Source organism: Symphalangus syndactylus, chromosome 19 (assembly GCF_028878055.3).
Source record: "Symphalangus syndactylus isolate Jambi chromosome 19, NHGRI_mSymSyn1-v2.1_pri, whole genome shotgun sequence".
NCBI classification, from domain to species: domain Eukaryota; kingdom Metazoa; phylum Chordata; class Mammalia; order Primates; family Hylobatidae; genus Symphalangus; species Symphalangus syndactylus.
Genome location: NC_072434.2, coordinates 39,836,381 through 39,858,018, shown reverse-complemented (window position 1 = coordinate 39,858,018; position 21,638 = coordinate 39,836,381). Strand labels below are relative to the sequence as shown.

At 38.2% G+C, this 21,638-nt stretch overlaps 1 protein-coding gene across 2 annotated transcripts in view; it reads left to right on the top strand.

The window, feature by feature from the left end:
• Positions 1-19,544, top strand: part of DHX9 (DExH-box helicase 9) — a 49,177-nt gene extending 29,633 nt beyond the window's left edge. For both annotated transcript variants that reach the window (XM_055233494.2, XM_055233496.2), the window contains 14 exons: positions 4,066-4,222; positions 6,550-6,650; positions 7,748-7,961; positions 8,137-8,231; positions 8,515-8,588; positions 9,709-9,861; positions 10,951-11,111; positions 12,214-12,325; positions 12,977-13,138; positions 13,233-13,360; positions 14,919-15,148; positions 15,300-15,415; positions 16,401-16,601; positions 18,848-19,544. In XM_055233494.2, the coding sequence (XP_055089469.1) occupies positions 4,066-4,222; positions 6,550-6,650; positions 7,748-7,961; positions 8,137-8,231; positions 8,515-8,588; positions 9,709-9,861; positions 10,951-11,111; positions 12,214-12,325; positions 12,977-13,138; positions 13,233-13,360; positions 14,919-15,148; positions 15,300-15,415; positions 16,401-16,601; positions 18,848-19,229 (2,286 nt within the window). In that variant the 3' untranslated portion in view covers positions 19,230-19,544. The remainder of the gene's footprint in view (positions 1-4,065; positions 4,223-6,549; positions 6,651-7,747; positions 7,962-8,136; positions 8,232-8,514; positions 8,589-9,708; positions 9,862-10,950; positions 11,112-12,213; positions 12,326-12,976; positions 13,139-13,232; positions 13,361-14,918; positions 15,149-15,299; positions 15,416-16,400; positions 16,602-18,847) is intronic.
• The last annotated feature ends 2,094 nt before the right edge of the window (positions 19,545-21,638 follow it).

The window sequence follows — 21,638 nt, the reverse complement described above, 5'->3', positions numbered from 1 at the left end:
TATGAAATTTTAGAAAAAAGCAAATCTGATCTGTGGTGACAAATCAGTAGTGTCCAGGGATTGGGAATTTCCAAATTTCAAGCATAACAGTCAAAAAAAATTTAACTGTTATGCTTGAAATGTGACATTATTTGATGTATTTTCTATTTAATAAAATTAAAAATAAGGTTAATAAAAGGATTTGGATTTTAGATCTTATGATAATATGTAACACTTATTTTAATTCTTTTTTGAGGGGGAGTCTTGCCCTTGTTACCTAGGCTAGAGTGCAATGGCGTGATCTCGGCTCACTGCAACCTCTGCCTCCCAGGTTTAAGCAATTCTCCTTGCCTCAGCCTCCCAAGTAGCTGGGATTACAGGTGCCTGCCACCAGTCCTGGCTAATTTTTTGTATTTTTAGTAGAGATAGGATTTCACCATGTTGGCCAGGCTGGTCTCAAACTCTAAACCTCAGGTGATCCACCCTACTGACCTCAAAGCATTTCTTAAAGATTTTCTCCTCTTACTTTTATATCTGTTTTTGTTAAACGTCTTCAGTTTTGTCAAAACTAAGCTAAAGCAAATAAGACTGGTTTAGGTGGTTTATCATGACTATAAATCATGTAACTTTTCAGTAGGGCAAAATTTTTGCTCTTTTGTCCTTTATAATCTCTTGGAAACTTTATAGGTTTTTCCTGATTAACTTAATTGACAAATGTTTCGATATTATCTTTGCTTGTTAATGTAACAATGTTCTTAGGGTTTAAATTATTCCAAACACTGGAATAATGTCATGGATTATCGTTGGTATTTTTCTAAAACAGTAAGTTTTGGTCAGCTTAAGCAACTTAAGATGTAAATCTGGGCCAGGCACAGTGGCTCACGCCTGTAATCCTAGCACTTTGGGAGGCTGAGGTGCGTGGGTCTCTTGAGGTCTGTGTACTTTTCACAGTGAAACCTTGTCCGGTATTGTTTGGTCCGTTTTTCTCCGGTCCTGACCAGTCTTACCCGGTTTGGTCTGCTCTTGTCTGGTTTGGTCCAGTCCTGTCTGGCCTAATCTGGTGCGGATAGGTCTTGTCCTGTCCGGTTTGGGCCAGTCCTGACTCCTGACCAGTCTTATCTGGTTCGGCCCGGTCTGGTCCTGTCTTGTCTGATCCCAACCAGTCTTACCTGGTTTGCCGCGGTTTGGTCTGTTCTTATCTGGTCCTGACGGGGTCTTGTCTGGTTTGGTCCGGTCTTGCCCAGTCCTGACTGGTCTTATCTGGTCCTGACCAGTGTTGTCCGGTTTGGTCTGGTCCAGTTTGGTTTGGTCCAGTCCAGTCTGGCCCGGTTTGGTCCGGTCTGGTCCAGTTTGGTTTGGTCTTGTCCAGTCCAGTCTTGTCTTGGAGTTTCACTCTTCCGCCCAGGCTAGAGTGAAGTTTCTGCATCTCAGCTCACTGCAACCTCCGCCCCCAAGTTCAGGCGATTCTCCTACGAGTAGCTGGGATTGTAGGTGCCTTCCACCACACCTGGCTAATTTTTGTATTTTTAGTAGAGACGGGGTTTCACCATGTTGGCCAAACTGGTCTCAAACTCCTGACCTCAGGTGATCCGCCTGCCTCGGCCTCCCAAAGTGCTGGGATTTACAGGTGTGGGCCACTGTGCCCAGCCTGCAGAAACTTTTCATGTTCTCTTTCAAGATAAATCTTACCTAGTTCTGTCACCTTACATAGAAAACCCAAGTGCACTTACAGACCATTTACTACAAATAATAGAATTTAACAGTATGGCTGGATAAAAGGTTAATATACCAAAGGCAGTTGCATTTTTTATACTTAGACAAATAACTAGAAAAACAAACAAAGATCCCAGTGCAGTAGTCAAAAGTATTCAGTACCTAAGAATAAAAAAAAAATGCAAGATCTCTACAAGAAAAATAAGTTTTATTACAAAACACTGAAAAAGAAAAGACCACGTTTTATATATAGAAGGATTTAATAGCATATCAATTATTTTCAAGTTGGTCCACATTTTGAATGCAATTCTAATTAAAATCCCAGGAAGGTTTTCCATATAACTTGATGAGGTGATTATAAATACTTAAAAAGATTGATTTATGGCCCCAAATAGCTTGTACTTCTAAAGAAGAGCAGAACAGAGAATCTTGGTTTACAGATAACAAGACTTGTTTTGAAGCTAAAATAATCAAGACAGTGAGGTTCATGAGTTAACAGATGGGATAAGACAGGGCACAAAAGCACATTGTATGTTACATGTTACATGCAACATTGTTAGGAGACAGTGGTGGCACCTCAGATCAGTGAGAAAGGGAATGAGCGATTAAGTAAATGGAACTGGAAACTAATGTTTATTTCAAAGTAGTTGAAATCGGTTTCCTGCCTCATAACTAAGTACAAAAATCAACTCCATATAGATTGAGAACTTTAAACGTGTTGACGCATGAGTTTTTCGAACACTGAAGTAGAAAATATAAAAATATAAATAAGCATCTTCTAGACAGTGCTGCCCAAAAGAAATATGTAAGTCACATAGATAATTTAAATTTTTCTAATAATACATTTAAAAAGGTGAAAAGGTGAAATTAAACATATTTAACCCAGAATATCTAAAATATTTACAACACGCAGTTAATTTTAAAAGTTGCATTTGAGATATTTTGCATTATTTTTCTTCATATGGTGTCTTCAAAATTTGATATGTGTTTTACTAGAGTACATCTCAATTCAGATTAATGCTACTGTATTGGGCAGCATAGTCTTAGACCCTCTGAAAGGATTGCTGAAAACATGAAATGCACTAACCTTGAAATAAAAGATCAATATGTTATTCTATGTTAAAATTAAGGTTATTTGTTTAATCAAAAGGTTATTTCCTTACTTTAAGGAAAACCACAAGCTCAAAGATTCCAATAAGTTAGTATAGGAATATATAAGCAACTTCTACAAATCAGTAAGAAAAGTAAACAACTTAGTAGAATAATGAGCAAAAACACAGGCATTTTGTAGAAGAGGAAATATTTGGCTAATAAACATGGAGATAATCTCATTGGGACTAATAGGAAAGTATAGATCTAGATCACAACAAGACACTGCTTTATATCCATTTATTTAATAAAAAATGACACTAAAAATGTTGGAGAGTATGTGTATCAGCAGGATCACTTATCCACTGCTCATGGGGATATATAAATAATGGAACCACTTAGGAAAATAGTTAAGCATTATCTCCCGAAGTTCAGCAGCTAACATACCCTATAGCTTGGCAATTCCATACCCACACTTAACCTACAGAAACTTGGATATGTTTAGCACTCCTGTTTAGACTTGAACAAGAATCCTCATAGTAGCAAATGTTCACATTAGTAAATCTTGAAAAGAAGCCACATATGTGTAAGAGTAAGTGAATTAACTGATATATTCATACACTGGGACAGTAAACTGTCATCAGAAAGGATGAGTATAGTAATGTGTGGATGAATCTTAGCAATGCTGTTGTATGTAAAAAAGGAAATCCCAAGACAACATAAAATATGCATGCCCATAAAGTAAGTGAAATTTAAAAATATAGTTGGCCGAGGCGGATGGATCACTTGAGGCCAGGAGTTTGAGATCAGCCTGGACAACATGGCTCGGCTCACTGCAGCCTCTCCCTCCTGGGTTCAAGTGATTATCCTGCCTCAGCCTCCTGAGTACCTGGGATTACAGGCATGTGCCACCACACTGGGCTAATTTTGTATTTTTAGTAGAGACAGGATTTCTCCATGTTGGTCAGGCTGGTCTCGAACTCCCGACCTCAGATTATCTGCCCGCCTTGACCTCCGAAAATACTGGGATTACAGGTGTGAGCCACCAGGCCTGGCCAATAGCACTCATTTCTAATCTCCACAACTATTAGGCTACAACTGTTCTTAAAAATTGTTATTGTTATCTTAAAAATTGATAAAAGACCCACTGTGGTCCTTTATCTTGGCACTTCTATGAGTCATCTAAGAAACTGAATTTAATTGATGTCTTGTGGCTGTATAACTGCATAGCTTGTTATATAAACTTAACGTAATTTCGAAAATTTTGTGTTTGTTTTTTAATAGACTGACTTCCTTTTGGTAGTACTGCGTGATGTTGTTCAGGCTTATCCTGAAGTTCGCATTGTTCTTATGTCCGCTACTATTGATACCAGCATGTTTTGTGAATATTTCTTCAATTGCCCCATCATTGAAGTTTATGGGAGGACTTACCCAGTTCAAGGTAATACTGTGGGGGTGGTATAGGAACATCTTTTGTGCAATAGGGTTTGTATTTTCTTAATCCTGGAGATTAGAGTTACAATTTAAAGAATACTTAAAATGCAGGACAAATTATAGTATCAAATGTATCATAGCATTTTTGAGGGGTTTCTCGTCTGTAATTTTATACAGTAGTGAGTACAGTCTGAGAAGTGAGACCAGGTTTCATTTACTACTTGAGTAGTTTGCATATCCAGTAAGTTTCCAGGCCTTTAATTATAAAGCCAAACTTCTAAAAAGTATAAAGTATAGTCAAAGGGAAATCACTGTGGTGTATAGGTAATTATGGCAATTACTATTAAAAGTTTAAGCAGCCAGGATCAAATTAAGAATCCTTTTTAGAGCCTGAGCAACTTGATTTTGAATTAAGATTAAGGGAAGTGTATCAAGGTTATGTATTTCTGATAAGTGAGAGTTCTTGAGTATCTTTTTGTTTTTCTAAGACAGGGTCTCACTTTGTCCCCCAGACTGGAGTGTAGTGGTGCAATCTTGGCTCACTGCAACCTCTGGCTCCCAGGCTCAACCAGTCCTCCCCATCTCAGCTTCCTGAGTACCTGGGACTACAGGCGCACACCACCGCGCCTGGCTAATTTTTGTATATTTTGTAGAGACAAGGTCTCACCCTGTTGCCCAAGCTGGTCTCAAACTCATGGACTCAAGCAGTCAGCCTGCCTCAGCCTACCAAAGTGCTGGGATTATAGTCTAGAGCCACTGCGCCCAGCCTTCTTTACTGTGTTTAGGAGTTGTTAGCACAGTTTTCTAGGATAGTCATCTGGTAGCTGTGGGGGGGAAAAAAGAATTATGGCACATTCTAATTGAGGGCATGAAAACAAGAGAGAAACAGTGTAGATAGATATAAAGTGATGTTATGGCTATGCCAGCATGCTAAGCCAGTATAATTCACTGGGGTACAGGTTAATTCTAAAACTGCTGTACATGTGTACTGGAAATGACATACAAGTAAATGGATGGCAAGTGGTGGGAGCTCAGTTTCTTACTACTAGAAAGAGAAGTTAAGGATAAGTGGGATTGCTAGAACAAACCATATGGTACTGGATTACACTCAGAGATCAGTATGAACTTGTGTTTAGCTAAATGGAGATACAAATGGATAGGTATAGAAATAATTATAGATAGGTGTGGATACATGTGTTAGTATACATACACATTTTTTTGTAGCTCTGTGTGCTGAGTGGGAGTAGAAGCAGTGACACCCAGTAGATAGGGATATGCCCCACATCCAGATTTTGTTTTTAATGCCGTTCTCCAATTAAAGGAGCCAGATATTCCTGGAGAAATGGCTGCTTCTAGGATGAAACAATATACAAAAATGAGCCTGGAATATCTTGTCCCTTAAAGTAAGGAGGTGCCTAAAAGAAGCCCATGACGATGGGAATAAAGGGACACAGGAGCCAACCTGAAAGAGCTCCCAATGGCCAAAGCTGGAACAGTTTGAGGAAAAAAAAAAACATGGTATTAGATTACCAAAATATAAAATATTTATGTGTCTATATTGATATGTAAATAAGTGGTTTAATAAGAATAGTGACAAATGTCTCCTACAGAAGAATTTTAAACAATTTATGTAAATGGTCTCCCCATTTTTCAAACAAGTGGGACTGAACTCCCACTACAGTGTGGGAAGAAGGGAAAATGAGTAACTTTACAGCGGAGAAACTTGGCAGGCACTACCACAGGTGATGAAGTTTTAACATCATGAGGAGTAAGTCACATTGATAGGATATGCCCTTAATATGATGTGATGAGACTGGCACTTTGGGAGTCTTTGGATATAGAGGGTGTTTCGATTATAAAGACATTCTGGGGCCATCTGAGAATCTCGGGCATAATTGATCAACAGATCTTCCAGTCCTTGCATTGAGATCCTTCTTCAGATTAACTAGAAGCCATTTTGTGTGTGCATACTGACAGAGGAAGGATGGACTGTGGTGGATTGTATTGAAGTTACTTCTTTCCATGTATAACTCCCACACAATGGAAGTGTATAGATAAATGTTTGACTGAATGTTAATACACAGAGGATACCCCAACTGGCTCTGTGGGAACATGTATAAAAGACACCTCACCCTCCTTCGAGGTCTAAGAGAGGGAAACACTTGATTTTGATGCGGAAAATAAGGTTATTGCTACTGGAATTTTTTGGCAGTTGTGAAGAATCAGACTAGAGGGGTATTAAAGTAGTTTTGAACTATGAATTAGCAAATGAATTTGGGTCTGCTCCATTGTGAAAGTTGATAGTACTTAACCTGACTGGATTGTCCCTGGCAGAATATTTTCTGGAAGACTGCATTCAGATGACCCACTTTATTCCTCCACCAAAAGACAAGAAGAAGAAGGATAAAGATGATGATGGTGGTGAGGATGATGATGTAAGTGAATTTCAAGAAGAATTTCCATTATGGGCAAATTGTCAATGCGAGAAAAAAATGAGTTAATATAACATGGCAATGTATTAGCATTACAGCAAACTTTCTTAAAAACTGACTGTAATGTCGGCTTTTGGATTAATTGATGTATTTTACTGCAAAAAAATTCCAGGTTCAGTGACAAGCTATTTCTATCACAAATTATTTCTGGCGTAAAGATCAAAAGAAAAAGAAGAAAGAATACGATGTTTAAAGGCCAGGCATGGTTAGGGACAACACTGTTGTATAAGGTTTTGCTACTCAAAGTTTTTCAGTAGGCTGCAGCACCTGGGAAACTGGTAGAAAGGCAGAATCCTGTGCCCCACCCTAGATCTGCTGAGTCAGAATCTACAGTTTAACAAGATCCTCAGGTGATCTGTATATACAATAAAGTTTAAGAAACAGCAGCTATAGCTTTAGCTACAGGAGACGGGAGATGACATTATCAGGTGGACAGAGTATTAAATCAGGGAGCAATGAGGGATTTCCTAGGAGAAACAGGAAAGAAAAGACTTACTTTGTAGTGCTTGAGAGTTGGACAACGATAGTATAAAAATGGATTATCTGGAAATAGACTGAGACAGCCAGCAATGCAGAATTTGCTAGAAAACGTAAGATTATATCTTTTTAATCAAAAGATCTGAAGATGTAAATGAACAGCAGATTAGAAAATTTAGGAAAAAGACCAATTGCAACAACCGTTTCTCAACTTGTTTTATCATTGATTCTAATGTAAACTTTTTGGAAAATACCACATTATTTCATTAATAGAAATATACTCAGTAGAAGGCTCTATGAGAGGTTTGAGTCAAATTTAAGTTTGTGTTTGAATTTTAGTCCTATCCTGTGAGAAATATGAGTTAGAAAAGTTCAGTATATTGATGTAAGCTCTACATTTTTGGAAATTAAATTTCTTCTGTATTCTATAGTGTGTGACTAGTCAACTAGAATAAATAATGACATTACAAGTAATTAGAGTCACTAGAAGAAATCTAGAAGACTTATCTCATGAGCCGTAGTAACTGAGACAATCCAAAAATATGTCTCCCTGTTGTTTACAGGCAAATTGCAACTTGATCTGTGGTGATGAATATGGTCCAGAAACAAGGTTGAGCATGTCTCAATTGAACGAAAAGGAAACTCCTTTTGAACTCATCGAAGCTCTACTTAAGTACATTGAAACCCTTAATGTTCCTGGAGCTGTGTTGGTTTTTTTGCCTGGCTGGAATCTGATTTATACTATGCAGAAGCATTTGGAAATGAATCCACATTTTGGTATGAGTCTTTGTTTGAATTCTCACATATTTGAGAGTGAAAATGAATGTTTTGCTAGTGCATTAGCCAGTATGTGAAAACAAAATTTTACTTTTGAGTAAAAAAAGGTGTAATGGAGAGCTGTTTGAAACCAGCTCCTGTTTTTAGTCCCTGATTGTTCTGTATTGTTATATAGGAAGCCATCGGTATCAGATTCTACCTCTGCATTCTCAGATTCCTCGAGAGGAACAGCGCAAAGTGTTTGATCCAGTACCAGTTGGAGTAACCAAGGTAAATATTAAACACTACAATGATGGGAGTGGAAGGTGACATAGATACTAAACAAATGTTACAGGTCTTCAAAGAGCTACCCAAAAAATGGTAACCCATCTAAATTGAGGAAGAAAAAAGGAGTCTTTCTCTTTCTGAGCTTAGTAGATCGTTCATTAATCAGTTATTGGGTGATCTTTTTAGGACTTCTGTAATTTTCTTGTCATTTGTTACATAAGCAAATCAGTCCTTTCAAGTAACTAATAAGAATATTTTCTGGAGTGTAATTTTTCTTTCTTCACAGGTTATTTTGTCCACAAATATTGCTGAAACAAGCATTACCATAAACGATGTTGTTTATGTCATTGACTCCTGCAAGTAAGTTACTGGGAAACCTGTTTGCCTGTTCCAGTGTTACTAACTGGAAACTTCTTACCAGTTAACAGAATCAAAAACACTTTATTTTTAAACTCCTGTGTTCTTAAATCTCCAAAATTATTTGCGTCTATATAGCATTATAGGTAATTGATAATTAAGAGTAATTATTTCTGTTGATTACTGCAAATCAGTTATGGTAGAAAGTGACAAAGCTTGAAACTGTTAACTGATGATTACTTCTCATTGCTCTTGGCTGCTGGTGTCTCACTTATTTCCCATTGGGTGTTTCCATTGATCACTGCCGTACTATAGCATGCTGTTTGATGAATAAAGATGACCAGTGTTTAGCACATGACAAATATCCTACCTTGAAGGACACTCCTTTAAGGATTAAAGGTCTTCATTTTGGTATGAGATGAGCCTGGAAAATATACCAGGAGACATTCTGTGTAGATACAGGAATTACATGGTAATTGATAAATTGAAAGGACAAAAAAGTTGAAACTTGGTTATATCTGGCCAACTTGTGCCCCATGACTTCTCTATATAATTCCTTAGTCTGTCCTGACAATGAAAACAATTTGCTGCCAACATCCATTTTAGGAAATGATGAATAGCATTCTGTGCTAATCCCAGTAGTTTAGTGGCAGCTGTCTCTGTATGTAACATTGAAGGAATCTGAGGTTACTTGGGGGTTCAAAAGGACCACACAGGCATCACTAGATACAGATATCCTAAAAGTTACACTAAACTTTGGAATAGAGATGACTTAAATAATTACTTTCTTTTGTGTATGTGCCATATTCCATTTAAATGGCTTTGCATTTGTTAATTTATGTAATGTTTACCAAAAAAACTCTATAAGGTAGATAATGGCATGGAAAGTTTGGCCAAGGCAGTTCAGCTGGTAAGTGGCAGGTGGATGTTACATTGCCTTTTAGTAGGTTGACAACTAGGAGTTTGCAGTCAGATTGCTGATTCTTACTTGTGCCATTCATGAATAGACATCACAAGCAGGTATGGCTTTAACTACGTAGTGGAAAGCATTCACTACTTAGTGGATATGTAATAGTTATTGATAATACATGAGTCTTAGAATTAACAACTTTTTCCTATGTAGGCAGAAAGTGAAACTCTTCACTGCTCACAACAATATGACCAACTATGCTACCGTATGGGCATCAAAAACAAACCTTGAGCAACGGAAAGGGCGAGCTGGCCGAGTACGGCCTGGATTCTGCTTTCACCTGTGCAGCCGAGCTCGTTTTGAGAGGTAAGACCCATTCTTGACCTTTAGTAAGGGATTTTTGTTCTGTTCTCTGTAGGGACAGATGTGTGCAGTTATGTAAACCTGCCAGTTTAAGCTGATCTAAGTCTTGCTAGCCATGTTGGAATCAGGTGTAAATGTTTCATAAGGATCTTCATCACAAATCATTTATAGAGAATAAGCCAGAATTAGAAATACGGAGACCTAGATTTTAATATTATTTGTGCCTAATACATTGTATAACACTAAGTGGTTACTCCTTAGGCCTGCATTTCCCTCATTCTATAAAATATTAAGTTACTTAACGTCTCTTGTTTCCTCCGTTGTAAAAAGAATATGGTAAATAATGCCTAACCCATAGGGTTGGTATAAGTATTAAATGAGTTAATAATGTAAAATACTTTGAACAGTGTCTGGCACATCATGATCTCCCAATAAGTGTTTGCAGTTGTTAATTCATACAGGTCAGATATCTCTTTTAAAACTGAAATGCTTGGGACCAGAAGTGGTTTTGGATTTTTTTTCTTGGTAATATTTGCATTGTATTTACCAATTGGGCATCCCTAATCCGAAAACATGAAATCCAAAACGCTCTAATGAGCATTTCCTTTAAGTGTCGTGTCAGAAGTCAAAAAGTTTTGGATTTTAAAGAGTTACATCTATAAGAGCCTTTCTAGTGGCACTAAAATTACATGAACTAGGAAGGTGGGGAGGTTGTAGAGAAATGTTAGTATGAGTAATCATCCTACAAAAAGTGTCATTGTCGTTTTTAACCCACGTTTGTCAACAGGCAAGGCCTGAAGAGACCATGGGTGGAGCTAATAACGTTGGAGATTTTGGATAATTTTTTCATTTTTCTTCTCAGCCTAAAAGGCCATCAAGCTGTGAGGATAAGTCAGAAACCACTATGCAACCAGATTAAATTTTGTCAACAGTGTGTATAGTGAATGATAAAAGGTTCGGTGGTAACTGTAAAATGAAAGGATGATGAAAGGGCAGCTCTGTGTCCCTGATTACCTTGCTGCAAAAAGTTCATTAAACTAACATCTGTGTATACACAAGGAGGATGGTTATTTTATGCTTGTTTTCTCTTAGACTTGAAACCCACATGACACCAGAGATGTTCCGAACACCATTGCATGAAATTGCTCTTAGCATAAAACTTCTGCGTCTAGGAGGAATTGGCCAATTTCTGGCCAAAGCAATTGAACCTCCCCCTTTGGATGCTGTGATTGAAGCAGAACACACTCTTAGAGGTACTTACAAATACAGACCTACTTGACACAGATATTAATCATACCATCTGTCTTATCCTGGCAGATAACACTTAACAAATGAATCAAGATGAAGATGTAGTCAACAGGGCTGTGATAATATTAAGGCCTCCAGTCTTACCTTAGGTAGTTAGTATAGTTACTGTTCTAATGAGCAATGAGAAGGAAGAAAGGGACAATGTGAGCCTTACTTTAAAAAAGAAAAGAAAACTTAAAAAGGCATCTCTTAACTGTGTACTTAAGATCAGAACATAACTTTCTCATGATACCCACAGTATTTCATATGAATCTCTTAGAACTTTTTTGTTTTTTTGAGATGGAATCTTGCTCCATTGCCCAGGCTGGAGTGCGGTGGCGTGATCTCAGCTCACTGCAACCTCCACCTCCCAGGTTCAAGCCATTCTTCTGTCTCAGCCTCCCGAGTAGCTGAGACTACAGGCATACACCACTACACCCGACTAATTTTTGTATTTTACTAAGACAGGGCTTCACCATTTTGGCCAGGCTGGTCTGAAACTCCCGACCTCAAGTGATCCACCCACCTCAGCCTCCCAAAGTGCTGGGATTACAGGCGGGAGCCACTGCATCCAGCCTGGAACATTTATGTTTTCTTGCTAAACTTGTTATAGAAGCAGTGAAAATAGTACAGTGAAAATTAAGGGCATTGGAGCTAGATCTGAATTTGAATTTTGAATCTAGCATTTATCTACTATGTTAACTTCAGAATTTTCTCTAGATTTTACCTTTTTTTAAACATTAACAGCTGGGTGTCAGACTTCTTATGGCATATAGAAACTTATGCTGCTATTATAGTTAATACTGTATTTATAGACTTCATATGAATTGTATTTGTTTTTATAACCTATAGGATGTAGTTGTAATACCTTCTTTATGTTGGGTGCTCCAGATTTTGATTTTGTTCTATTTTTGAGTACAGAGAATTGTTGGCTGTAGACATGGTATTAGCGATTGGCTTGACAAAAGAGGAACTCTGAACCATCTTAACCTTAATTTAGAGTAATGTTTTGTCTGCCTAAAATTAGTGTTCATTTGTTTCTACTCACAAAGAACTATCTCCCCACAGAGCTTGATGCATTAGATGCCAATGATGAGTTGACTCCTTTGGGACGAATCCTGGCTAAACTCCCCATTGAGCCTCGTTTTGGCAAAATGATGATAATGGGGTGTATATTCTAGTAAGTGCTTTGTTTCTCTTCGTTAAGTGGTAGAATAATTTCAGAATCTTCTCCTCCCTGTAAAAGCAGTATTGGCTCAGATAGATGAAAAAAATCCTAAATGTTCTTCAGGGAAGTAACATACCTAGATATTTAGAGAAGTGTAACACTAAAAAAATGAACAGTTCCAGTAGATGGATATCCGGGCCCAACATGGGGAAAAGGGCACTGATTTCTCAAAAGTTAAAAGCAAGCAGGCCAGGCAATTGGCTCACACCTTGAATCCTAGCACTTTGGGAGGCCAGGGTGGGAGGGTCCCTTGTTATTAATAGTTGGTCTTGAAAGAGCAGCGTCAGGAAAAGAGGTTTATTTTATCAGAAAATGTTGAAGATTAAGAGAATTGGTATGATGGGGAAGAGAGACTATAAAAGGAAAAATATACTTAGTCATAATTTATGTTAAATATGTGGCCATTAGAGCATCAGAGCACTTTTTTCTTTCTGATTCTGAAGAGAGCAGCTAAAAAGTTCTTCGTTGAGCCAATTTCATTGCAAATAAAAGTAGAATCATAGCCATAAAGAAAGACTGCATCCTCTAGTCGACAGTACTACCTGAGCTGCTGGCAACAACATTGTGATCTAGTCTGGATTTAACTGTCTTTGTGTATTTCAGCGTGGGAGATGCTATCTGTACCATTGCTGCTGCTACCTGCTTTCCAGAGCCTTTCATCAATGAAGGAAAGCGGCTGGGCTATATCCATCGAAATTTTGCTGGAAACAGATTTTCTGATCACGTAGCCCTTTTATCAGTATTCCAAGCCTGGGATGATGCTAGGTATGAGTAAGATTTGGGTGAGCTGTCTGTAGTTTCTCATTTGTATTTAGTTCTCTGGTCTTAGAGAATGATTTCTCATATCAATTTATTTTAGAATGGGTGGAGAAGAAGCAGAGATACGTTTTTGTGAGCACAAAAGACTTAATATGGCTACACTAAGAATGACCTGGGAAGCCAAAGTTCAGCTCAAAGAGATTTTGATCAATTCTGGGTTTCCAGAAGGTAAGACTTCTTCCATTCTTAAGATATCTTTAAAGTGACATTTATATAGTACCTGCAAATTGACAGCAAAGTGTATTTTAGTTTCAAATTTTAGACCCTATGATTTTTATATATTCCCAACTATTTCTTAGTTCTCGTGAACACTGGTCTAGTTCCCAGAATGAGTACTTTGCTGATAACCTTATAGTGGTTTGCGAAGTAATTTGTTAGCATTTAGACTTGAAGTAAATTCTACCACATTAAATTTTAAATGGCTTTAATTTATACTTTCGGTGTACAGATGATTAAAGGACTTTATGACATCTAACGTGGAAAAAAACCAACTCATGTTTCTTGATAGATGACCTGTTCTCTGAGCAGATAAATACTTTGTGGTCCTATCAGTCAAGCTCTTGATAGATGAGATGATAGTACTTTTCTTTTCCAACTAGGTTAAAATATAGAATTATTTCCTAAAACATTGAGAACTGGAATGCATAACCAGAAATAAGACTGTTGAGAGAAAGAAGGTAGTTGGGCAAGATGGTAAATTTTTAAAGGCTGTGATTGGAATAACTAAACAAAGTAGTGAGTGGTTCTCTTCTGTCATAAGCCAGCTGAAATTTTAGTTTTTCCTCAAAATTATAAGGGAAAACTTTATGTGCTAGAGTCTTGAGATGCATTTTACAGGTAATGAAACAGGCACCAAGGTATAAATTGTCTTTAATTCATCCAATTAGGAGGCTATAAGACTAGAACTCGTTTGTCTAGAACAAAATATGTCTGTGCTTTCAGCGGTTGACTGTCATGCTTTCCAGTCAGTAGCTAAGTACTCAAAGTGTAGACTGGGTAAAAAATCAGCCTTCATTCCAGTAGGTGTCCTCTTAGATGATTTCCATCTTCTCTACAACTAACAGCTATTTAAGAGTAGCAGATAAATACTTTGTGGTCCTATCAGTCAAGCTCTTATTCTCAGAGTAGATGGTTGATTGGGGGACTTTAAAAAGTAATCACCCCAGTGGGGCGTGGTGGCTCACGCCTGTAATCCCGGCACTTTGGGAAGCCGAGGTGGGTGGATCACGAGGTCAGGAGATCGAGACCATCCTGGCTAACACAGTGAAACCCCGTCTCTACTAAAAATACAAAAAATTAGCCGGGCGTGGTGGTGGGCACCTGTAGTGCCAGTTACTTGGGAGGCTGAGGCAGGAGAATGGCATGAACCTGGGAGGCAGAGCTTGCAGTGAGCCAAGATGGCACCACTGCACTCCAGCATGGGTGACAGAGCGAGACTCCGTCTCAAAAAAAAAAAAAAAAAAAAAAAGTAATCACCCCAGGCTTATTTATGGTTGAGTCTATAAGAGAACAGAGACGTTTTCGTTTTCTTACTGTGGAAACTCAGTAACATTTCTCCTTGAACTTAATCTGGGTATAAGGATTCTGAGAAGAGAAAGTTTTACAGACAGGTTATGTGAAAAGAGTGAGGAAGTGTCAGTTCTCTGAATTATCTTGAATAGTTTGCATGTAATGTGAAGATCAGCCAGTTATCTGATTTTTCTTTTCACTCTGCTCCTCTTAACAGATTGTTTGTTGACACAAGTGTTTACTAACACTGGACCAGATAATAATTTGGATGTTGTCATCTCCCTCCTGGCCTTTGGTGTATACCCCAATGTATGCTATCATAAGGAAAAGAGGAAGATTCTCACCACTGAAGGCCGTAATGCACTTATCCACAAATCATCTGTTAATTGTCCTTTTAGTAGCCAAGACATGAAGTACCCATCTCCCTTCTTTGTGTTTGGTGAAAAGGTAAGAAAAGACTAGAAAAGTTTACATTGAAAGTTGAACTTGTCTTTACAATCATTAGGAACATGAATTTTGATTTTCAAAGCACAGTATATAGCGGTATTTGGAAGTTGGAATGTCAACCATTTTGTATTGTCTCTTTCTCCATTTGCAGATTCGAACTCGAGCCATCTCTGCTAAAGGCATGACTTTAGTCACCCCCCTGCAGTTGCTTCTCTTTGCCTCCAAGAAAGTCCAATCTGATGGGCAGATTGTGCTTGTAGATGACTGGTATGGATTTTCAGATGTGAACTCCAAACTGAATTCTTAGAATTACAATATGATGGAATTCAGCTGCTAATCTTAACTTAATTATACTAATTATAACTTAAATATATACTAATTATATCTAAATTATATACTTAATGTTAAATTGATACTAGTAGAAGCAAATGCATTAGGAATTTGAGCCATGTCTACCACTAGGCACACCACCACTATGGAATCAGATTAAGTGAAGCTTGAGTACCCTTTCACATACTCAGTATATTGATTCAAAACTAGTGGCAAGCACTGGGCAAAAATGGAATAGAGCTTAATGGACAGCCAGTAGGCTCAGCCATCATATTCTTGAAAACCTAGAAAATGCCAGCATTCTGGGTCTCTTAAATTCATTATTTTAAAGTCTGGATGATCTGGCTGGGTGCGGCAGATCACTTGGGCTCAGGAAGTTGAAGATCAGCCTGGACAACATGGTGAAACCTGTCTCTACAAAAAATACAAAAAATTTAGCCAGGTGTGGTAGCACACACCTGTAGTCCCAGCTATTCTGGAGGCCGAGGCAGGAGAATCACTTGAACCTGGGAGTTGGAGGTTGCAGTGAGCTATCACACCACTGCATTCCAGCCAGGGCAACAGAGCAAGACTCTGTCTCAAAAAAAAAAAAAAAAAGTCTGAATGATCCATATTGCTGGACTTTGTTTTTTGTTTATTATATATTACATGTATTTTTATTACATTTTATTTGGCTTGATAGACTTTATGGCTTAAGACTCCTGCTCATAGCTAGCAGTGAATTTTAAGAGGCTAGTGCTGATTATTACTACTCTTCATATCTGTTTGCCTAAGTTTGGGGCCATTATAAGTAGTTTTTTTTAAATATTAATGCTTAAGAAGTTAAATTTATTCTATAACATGCCATGTATGAAGTTGAGAGATAATGGTCTTTTTGTACATATACTCCCTCTCTTATTTTTAATGTATTTCGCCACTTTAGGATTAAACTGCAAATATCTCATGAAGCTGCTGCCTGTATCACCGGTCTCCGGGCAGCCATGGAGGCTCTGGTTGTTGAAGTAACCAAACAACCTGCTATCATCAGCCAGTTGGACCCCGTAAATGAACGTATGCTGAACATGATCCGTCAAATCTCTAGACCCTCAGCTGCTGGTATCAACCTTATGATTGGCAGTACACGGTGAGTACCATATTAACTTCTCATTGAACCAAGTAGAGGGGAGAGATCTTATGTAGGCCTAGAATTCCTAAAGTTAGTGATAGAAGCCCTATTAAGTAAAATTCTAGATATAGATAGAGCTATAGATAGAGCTATAGATAGAGTTTAGTTCCAGCTAACATACTCAGAACAAAGAATGTCATTTACTTTTGTTAGTAATTGGTCTACTGCATCATTGCATGTTGGTAGTGTTAGAAAAGGATCTTACAAATACACATATATAGTTCAGAGTGGGTCACATGACAGGGAAGTGACACAGCCCAGATAGCCCTTTCCATGGTACTGTTTTGGCATCTCTAAAGAAAAATATTGATGAGATGTTAAATTGCTTCTTTATCAAATGTGTATGTGTTTTTGTTTATCTTAAACAACTAGAGCATGGATATCTTAAAGCAAAGAAATGAGAAATTTATCTTAATTCTTAAAATTTTTATTTGCTTCAGGTTTTAAAATTTTTTTCTTTGCCCACTAATTTTTATTTACAAGATACCAAAAGGCAGAAAAGTGATACAATGTATAGCCATATAGTCTTTATTTAGGTTCACTAATTTTCAGCGTTTTGTACATTTGCTTAATCATTTGTGATGAAGCAGCAGGCATTACCACATTTTACGTCAATACACTTCATGTCTTTTAAGAACATGGCCACAATACCACAATCACACCCCAAAACCTGAAGTGTTTTAGTAATACTATAATATACTAATGTACTAAAATTCTTCCAGTTACCCAAAAATGACCTCTAATTCGTCATCAAAAATTATGTATTGCATTTGGTCTATCTGTAAGGCAGGTAGATTGTTATCCTCATCCTCTTTAATAGAAACAAGGAAACCGGGCACAGATAAGTTAAGACCATACATAAGGTCATACAGCTAATAACTAGATAGAACTAGATTCAAACCCAGGCAACATGGCTCCTGAAACAGTGCTCTTACTGTGCTATTCTGTGTCCCTCCTAGGTGGCTAAATGTATAGAATAATTCAATAAGCGTCATAGGCAGATAACAAATGACATATTCATGGGTGTTTAGGAGAAGACAGAATATTTTTGGTAGGAGGGCTGGTAAGCAAGGAGCCTCTGTGTATATAATCTGTTCCTATGAAGAATAATAGTCCGGAAACTAGAAAGAAAGGGATATATGAAGAGAGTTTAGGATGTATGAATATGTAGTGGCCTAAATTACAGTAGTAGATAGAATTGCAATGGGGAGATGTGACTGGATTAGACAGATTTGTGGTAGAATCAATAGGAATTCGTGATGGACTAAAATGGAATAGTGCAATGAAAGAAGGAAGAGAGATTACATTCATTTTTTTTTTTTTTTTTTTTTTTTTTTTTTTTTTTTTTTTTTTTGAGAGGCAGTCTTGCCCTGTTGCCCAGGCTGGAGTGCAGTGGTGCCATCTTGGCTCACTGCAACCTCTGCCTCCCGGATTCAAGCGATCTTCCTGCCTCAACCCCCCGAGTAGCTGGGATTACAGGCACACACTACCACGCCCAGCTAATTTTTTTATTTTTAGTAGAAACACAGTTTCGCCATGTTGCCAGGCTAGTCTCAAACTCCTAACCTCAGGTGATCCACCCACCTCAGCCTCCCAAAGTGCTGGGATTACAAACCTGAACCACTGCACCCAGCCACACAGCCATATTTCTGACTTAGCTGCTGAATTGGTAGTGTTATTCTTGAAGAAAAGCCGCACAGGAGTAATAAGCAGATTGGGGATATGTTTAATTGAAGTTGTTGACGGTCATTTCTGCAATTTTTCATTAGCTTTATTTTCCTTATTTGCCACATGAAACAGATTTAGGCATTACCAAGGACATTTTTCAAAATCATATTTCAGAATTATTGCAGGAAAACATTTGGTGATAAAGACCAAATAGTTTATTGGCAGCTCCTAATGCTTGCCTTCTTGGAACACTGTTATTGAACTGAGTAAGAGGACTGTCTTAAAGTTCTAATGACATACTGCCAAAATTCAAAACCTTTGAGATTGAATCAGAAAAAACTTCAGAAAAACAGATGGATACAATTGATGACTGTTTTAGAATAGCAGATCAATTTTATTTCAATTTCTATTTGTGCATTTGGCTTCATTCCCTTTATGTATTAAATTTTCAAATATAACTAAATGTGTACATTTGGTGAGTCGTTGGGAAATAATAAGAATGCTTTGCTAAAGTGATGGTTTTGTGTTTTTCCTAGGTATGGAGATGGTCCACGTCCTCCCAAGATGGCCCGATATGACAATGGAAGTGGATATAGAAGGGGAGGTTCTAGTTACAGTGGTGGAGGCTATGGCAGTGGCTATAGCAGTGGAGGCTATGGTAGCGGAGGCTATGGTAGCGGAGGCTATGGTAGCGGAGGCTATGGTGGCAGCGCCAACTCCTTTCGGGCAGGATATGGTGCAGGTGTTGGTGGAGGCTATAGAGGAGTTCCCCGAGGTGGCTTTAGAGGCAACTCTGGAGGAGACTACAGAGGGCCTAGTGGAGGCTACAGAGGATCTGGGGGATTCCAGCGAGGAGGTGGTAGGGGGGCCTATGGAACTGGCTACTTCGGACAGGGAAGAGGAGGTGGCGGCTATTAAAGCTCGGTTATGTCAGTTCCTGTGTGTAGACAGTAAGGAAAAAAAGGCATGCTATGTGTTATGTGTTTTTTCCAGTATGTTTATTTGCCACCAAAAAGTAAATGCATTTTCACCCATTCTGTGGTTCATTGTAGTTTAAGGAAACCAAGCTTATAGATGCATTAGTGATTTTGTTTATATTATGTAAAATATAACAGTCTCTTAAAAATACCACAGTTTGTATTTTTTCTTTAAGGAGTAAAGATTTGCCTTTAAATAACCTGGTATTTTCCTGGCTTTCGTTTAATACAGTAGAAAATAAAGTATTACACCGAATACTTGCCATGTAGTTTGTTTGTTGACCTTGTATATTAGAAAATTTTACAATGCCAGTTACATCTGTTCATTTTAAATGTCAGAGAAGTTGTACCCTGCTTCAAAAGTATACTAAGTGATACTACTTGTAATAGAATAAATCACCTTGAAATTGAATTGTTACCTTTTGAAGTAAATACTGGCAAGTGCACAAGCCACATAAACCTGAATAAAACTTTTGACCTAGGGTTGAACATTTGGCTTCCTCCCGTATTCTGTCTTTGAATAAGACCAAGCCCAGCATTTTCTTTTCTAAGTTAGTTTCCACGATGACAATTAAAAGCAATGTAATCAATCCATAGAACTCTTGAATAAAAGGTAAATGAAGCTTCACCGATGTGACACATTTACCTACCTTACTGTGTTGCAAAAGGTTTTTTTGTTAAGCTACTTTGTTTTAATAGAGATGTTCATACATTTATAACACTTTACAGTTTCTAGTGAATTTTCAGATTTCTCATTTGAGCAAGGTACAGTGGAGAGGGCAAAGGTACTGGATTACACAGAACTGGGTTTGTCTTAATTCTGTTCTCAACCATGTGGATGATCTTGGGCGTATTTTTGTCTTGGTTTCCTTTTCAAAGTCCTTTATCCTGCATATATGTTTTAGATCACCTTCAGCAATTATTGTTAAGCTGATGGCACCTATCTGCAGACTCACAAGTCTGTCTCCAACCGAGATTTCCTTTCTGAGCTATGTAAACAACTGCATACTGAACATCCATCTCTGCTTAAATATCCCACAGAAAAAAATCTCAGTGCTTTCCAAACTGACCTCCTTCCCCTCCCAACCTACCCTATGTCCTGACAGTACTGTGTTCTCTGCTCTGCTCTTTGGAGTTTCAGCTGCTTAATTGCTTAAGCCACCACCTCTAGTCAGCTCAAAACGTCTTTCAATATACTTTTATAGATCAGTTGCCTCTGTTCTATTGTCTTAGTTTGGACATATAGTGCCACAGCAACTTCTTAACTGATCCTGCCTACAGGCCTGCCTCAATCTGATCACTACAGCTACAGTAAACATTCCCAAACAAATCCAGTTTCATACCCCCTCTCCTGACTTAAACCAATGGTTCTTAACTGCCGTCAGGGCAGAGGCTAAACTCCCTTAGCCACTCACTCTGGCTCTACCTTCATTTCTGCTGTACAGCTGTAGCTAGCCAAACTGAACTAGCACCATCGATGGATCATGAGCTTTCTATCCCTTTGCAAGTTGTGAAAACTCCCATAAAAGGTATAAAATCAATAATGGTTCATTTGAATGGTACTCATCCCTCCAACAAATTCAATTAGAAATGTGAAATTGAAAAATGGCCAAAAGTTGTCAAAGTGCATTCTCTAAAGGTTGAAAGAAGCACTAAGGCATAGTTCTAATGTTACCATATTCAGCTCAAGACCTGAGGAGCTCCATATGTAGCTCCCCCCGTCTTGTGCCCCACATATTCCAGCTGTCCTCCCTAAACTCCAGTTTGTCTCTTAACTGCAGTGCTCTGCTTGGTACTTTGTCCCTCTGCCATGACCCAGAAAGTGCTTCCACATAGCCGTGGACTTGTCTCATTTGTTTTCCTTATTGGGGGATCACAGTTCTGCATTGCCTTTTACCTAATGTCTGAAAGCAGCTGTTTCACTAGTTTACATGGGAGGAAAAGTTCAGTGCCATTTGTACTTGTCATAACTGTAAGTGGGAATCCACTTCAGTTACCAAAGAATCCATTATAAGATCCAGAAATCATTCCTTTTCTTGGATGAGACTTAAAAGAGCAGAAGGCTATATAGAGTATTTTATGACATAATAATACCTTGAGACGTCAACCACTGTTTAATTTCTTTTTTGAGGCAGGGTGACCCAGGCTGGAGTGTAGTGGCACAATCTCAGCTCACTTGCAACCTCTACCTCCCAGGCTCAAGCAGTCTTCCCACCTCAGCCTCGTAAGCAGTGGGTAGCTGAGACCACAGGCACCTGCCACCACCACACCCAGCTAATTTTTGTGTTTTTTGTAGAAACGGGTTTTCACCTGCCCAGGCTGATCTTGAACTCTTGACCTCAGGTAATTC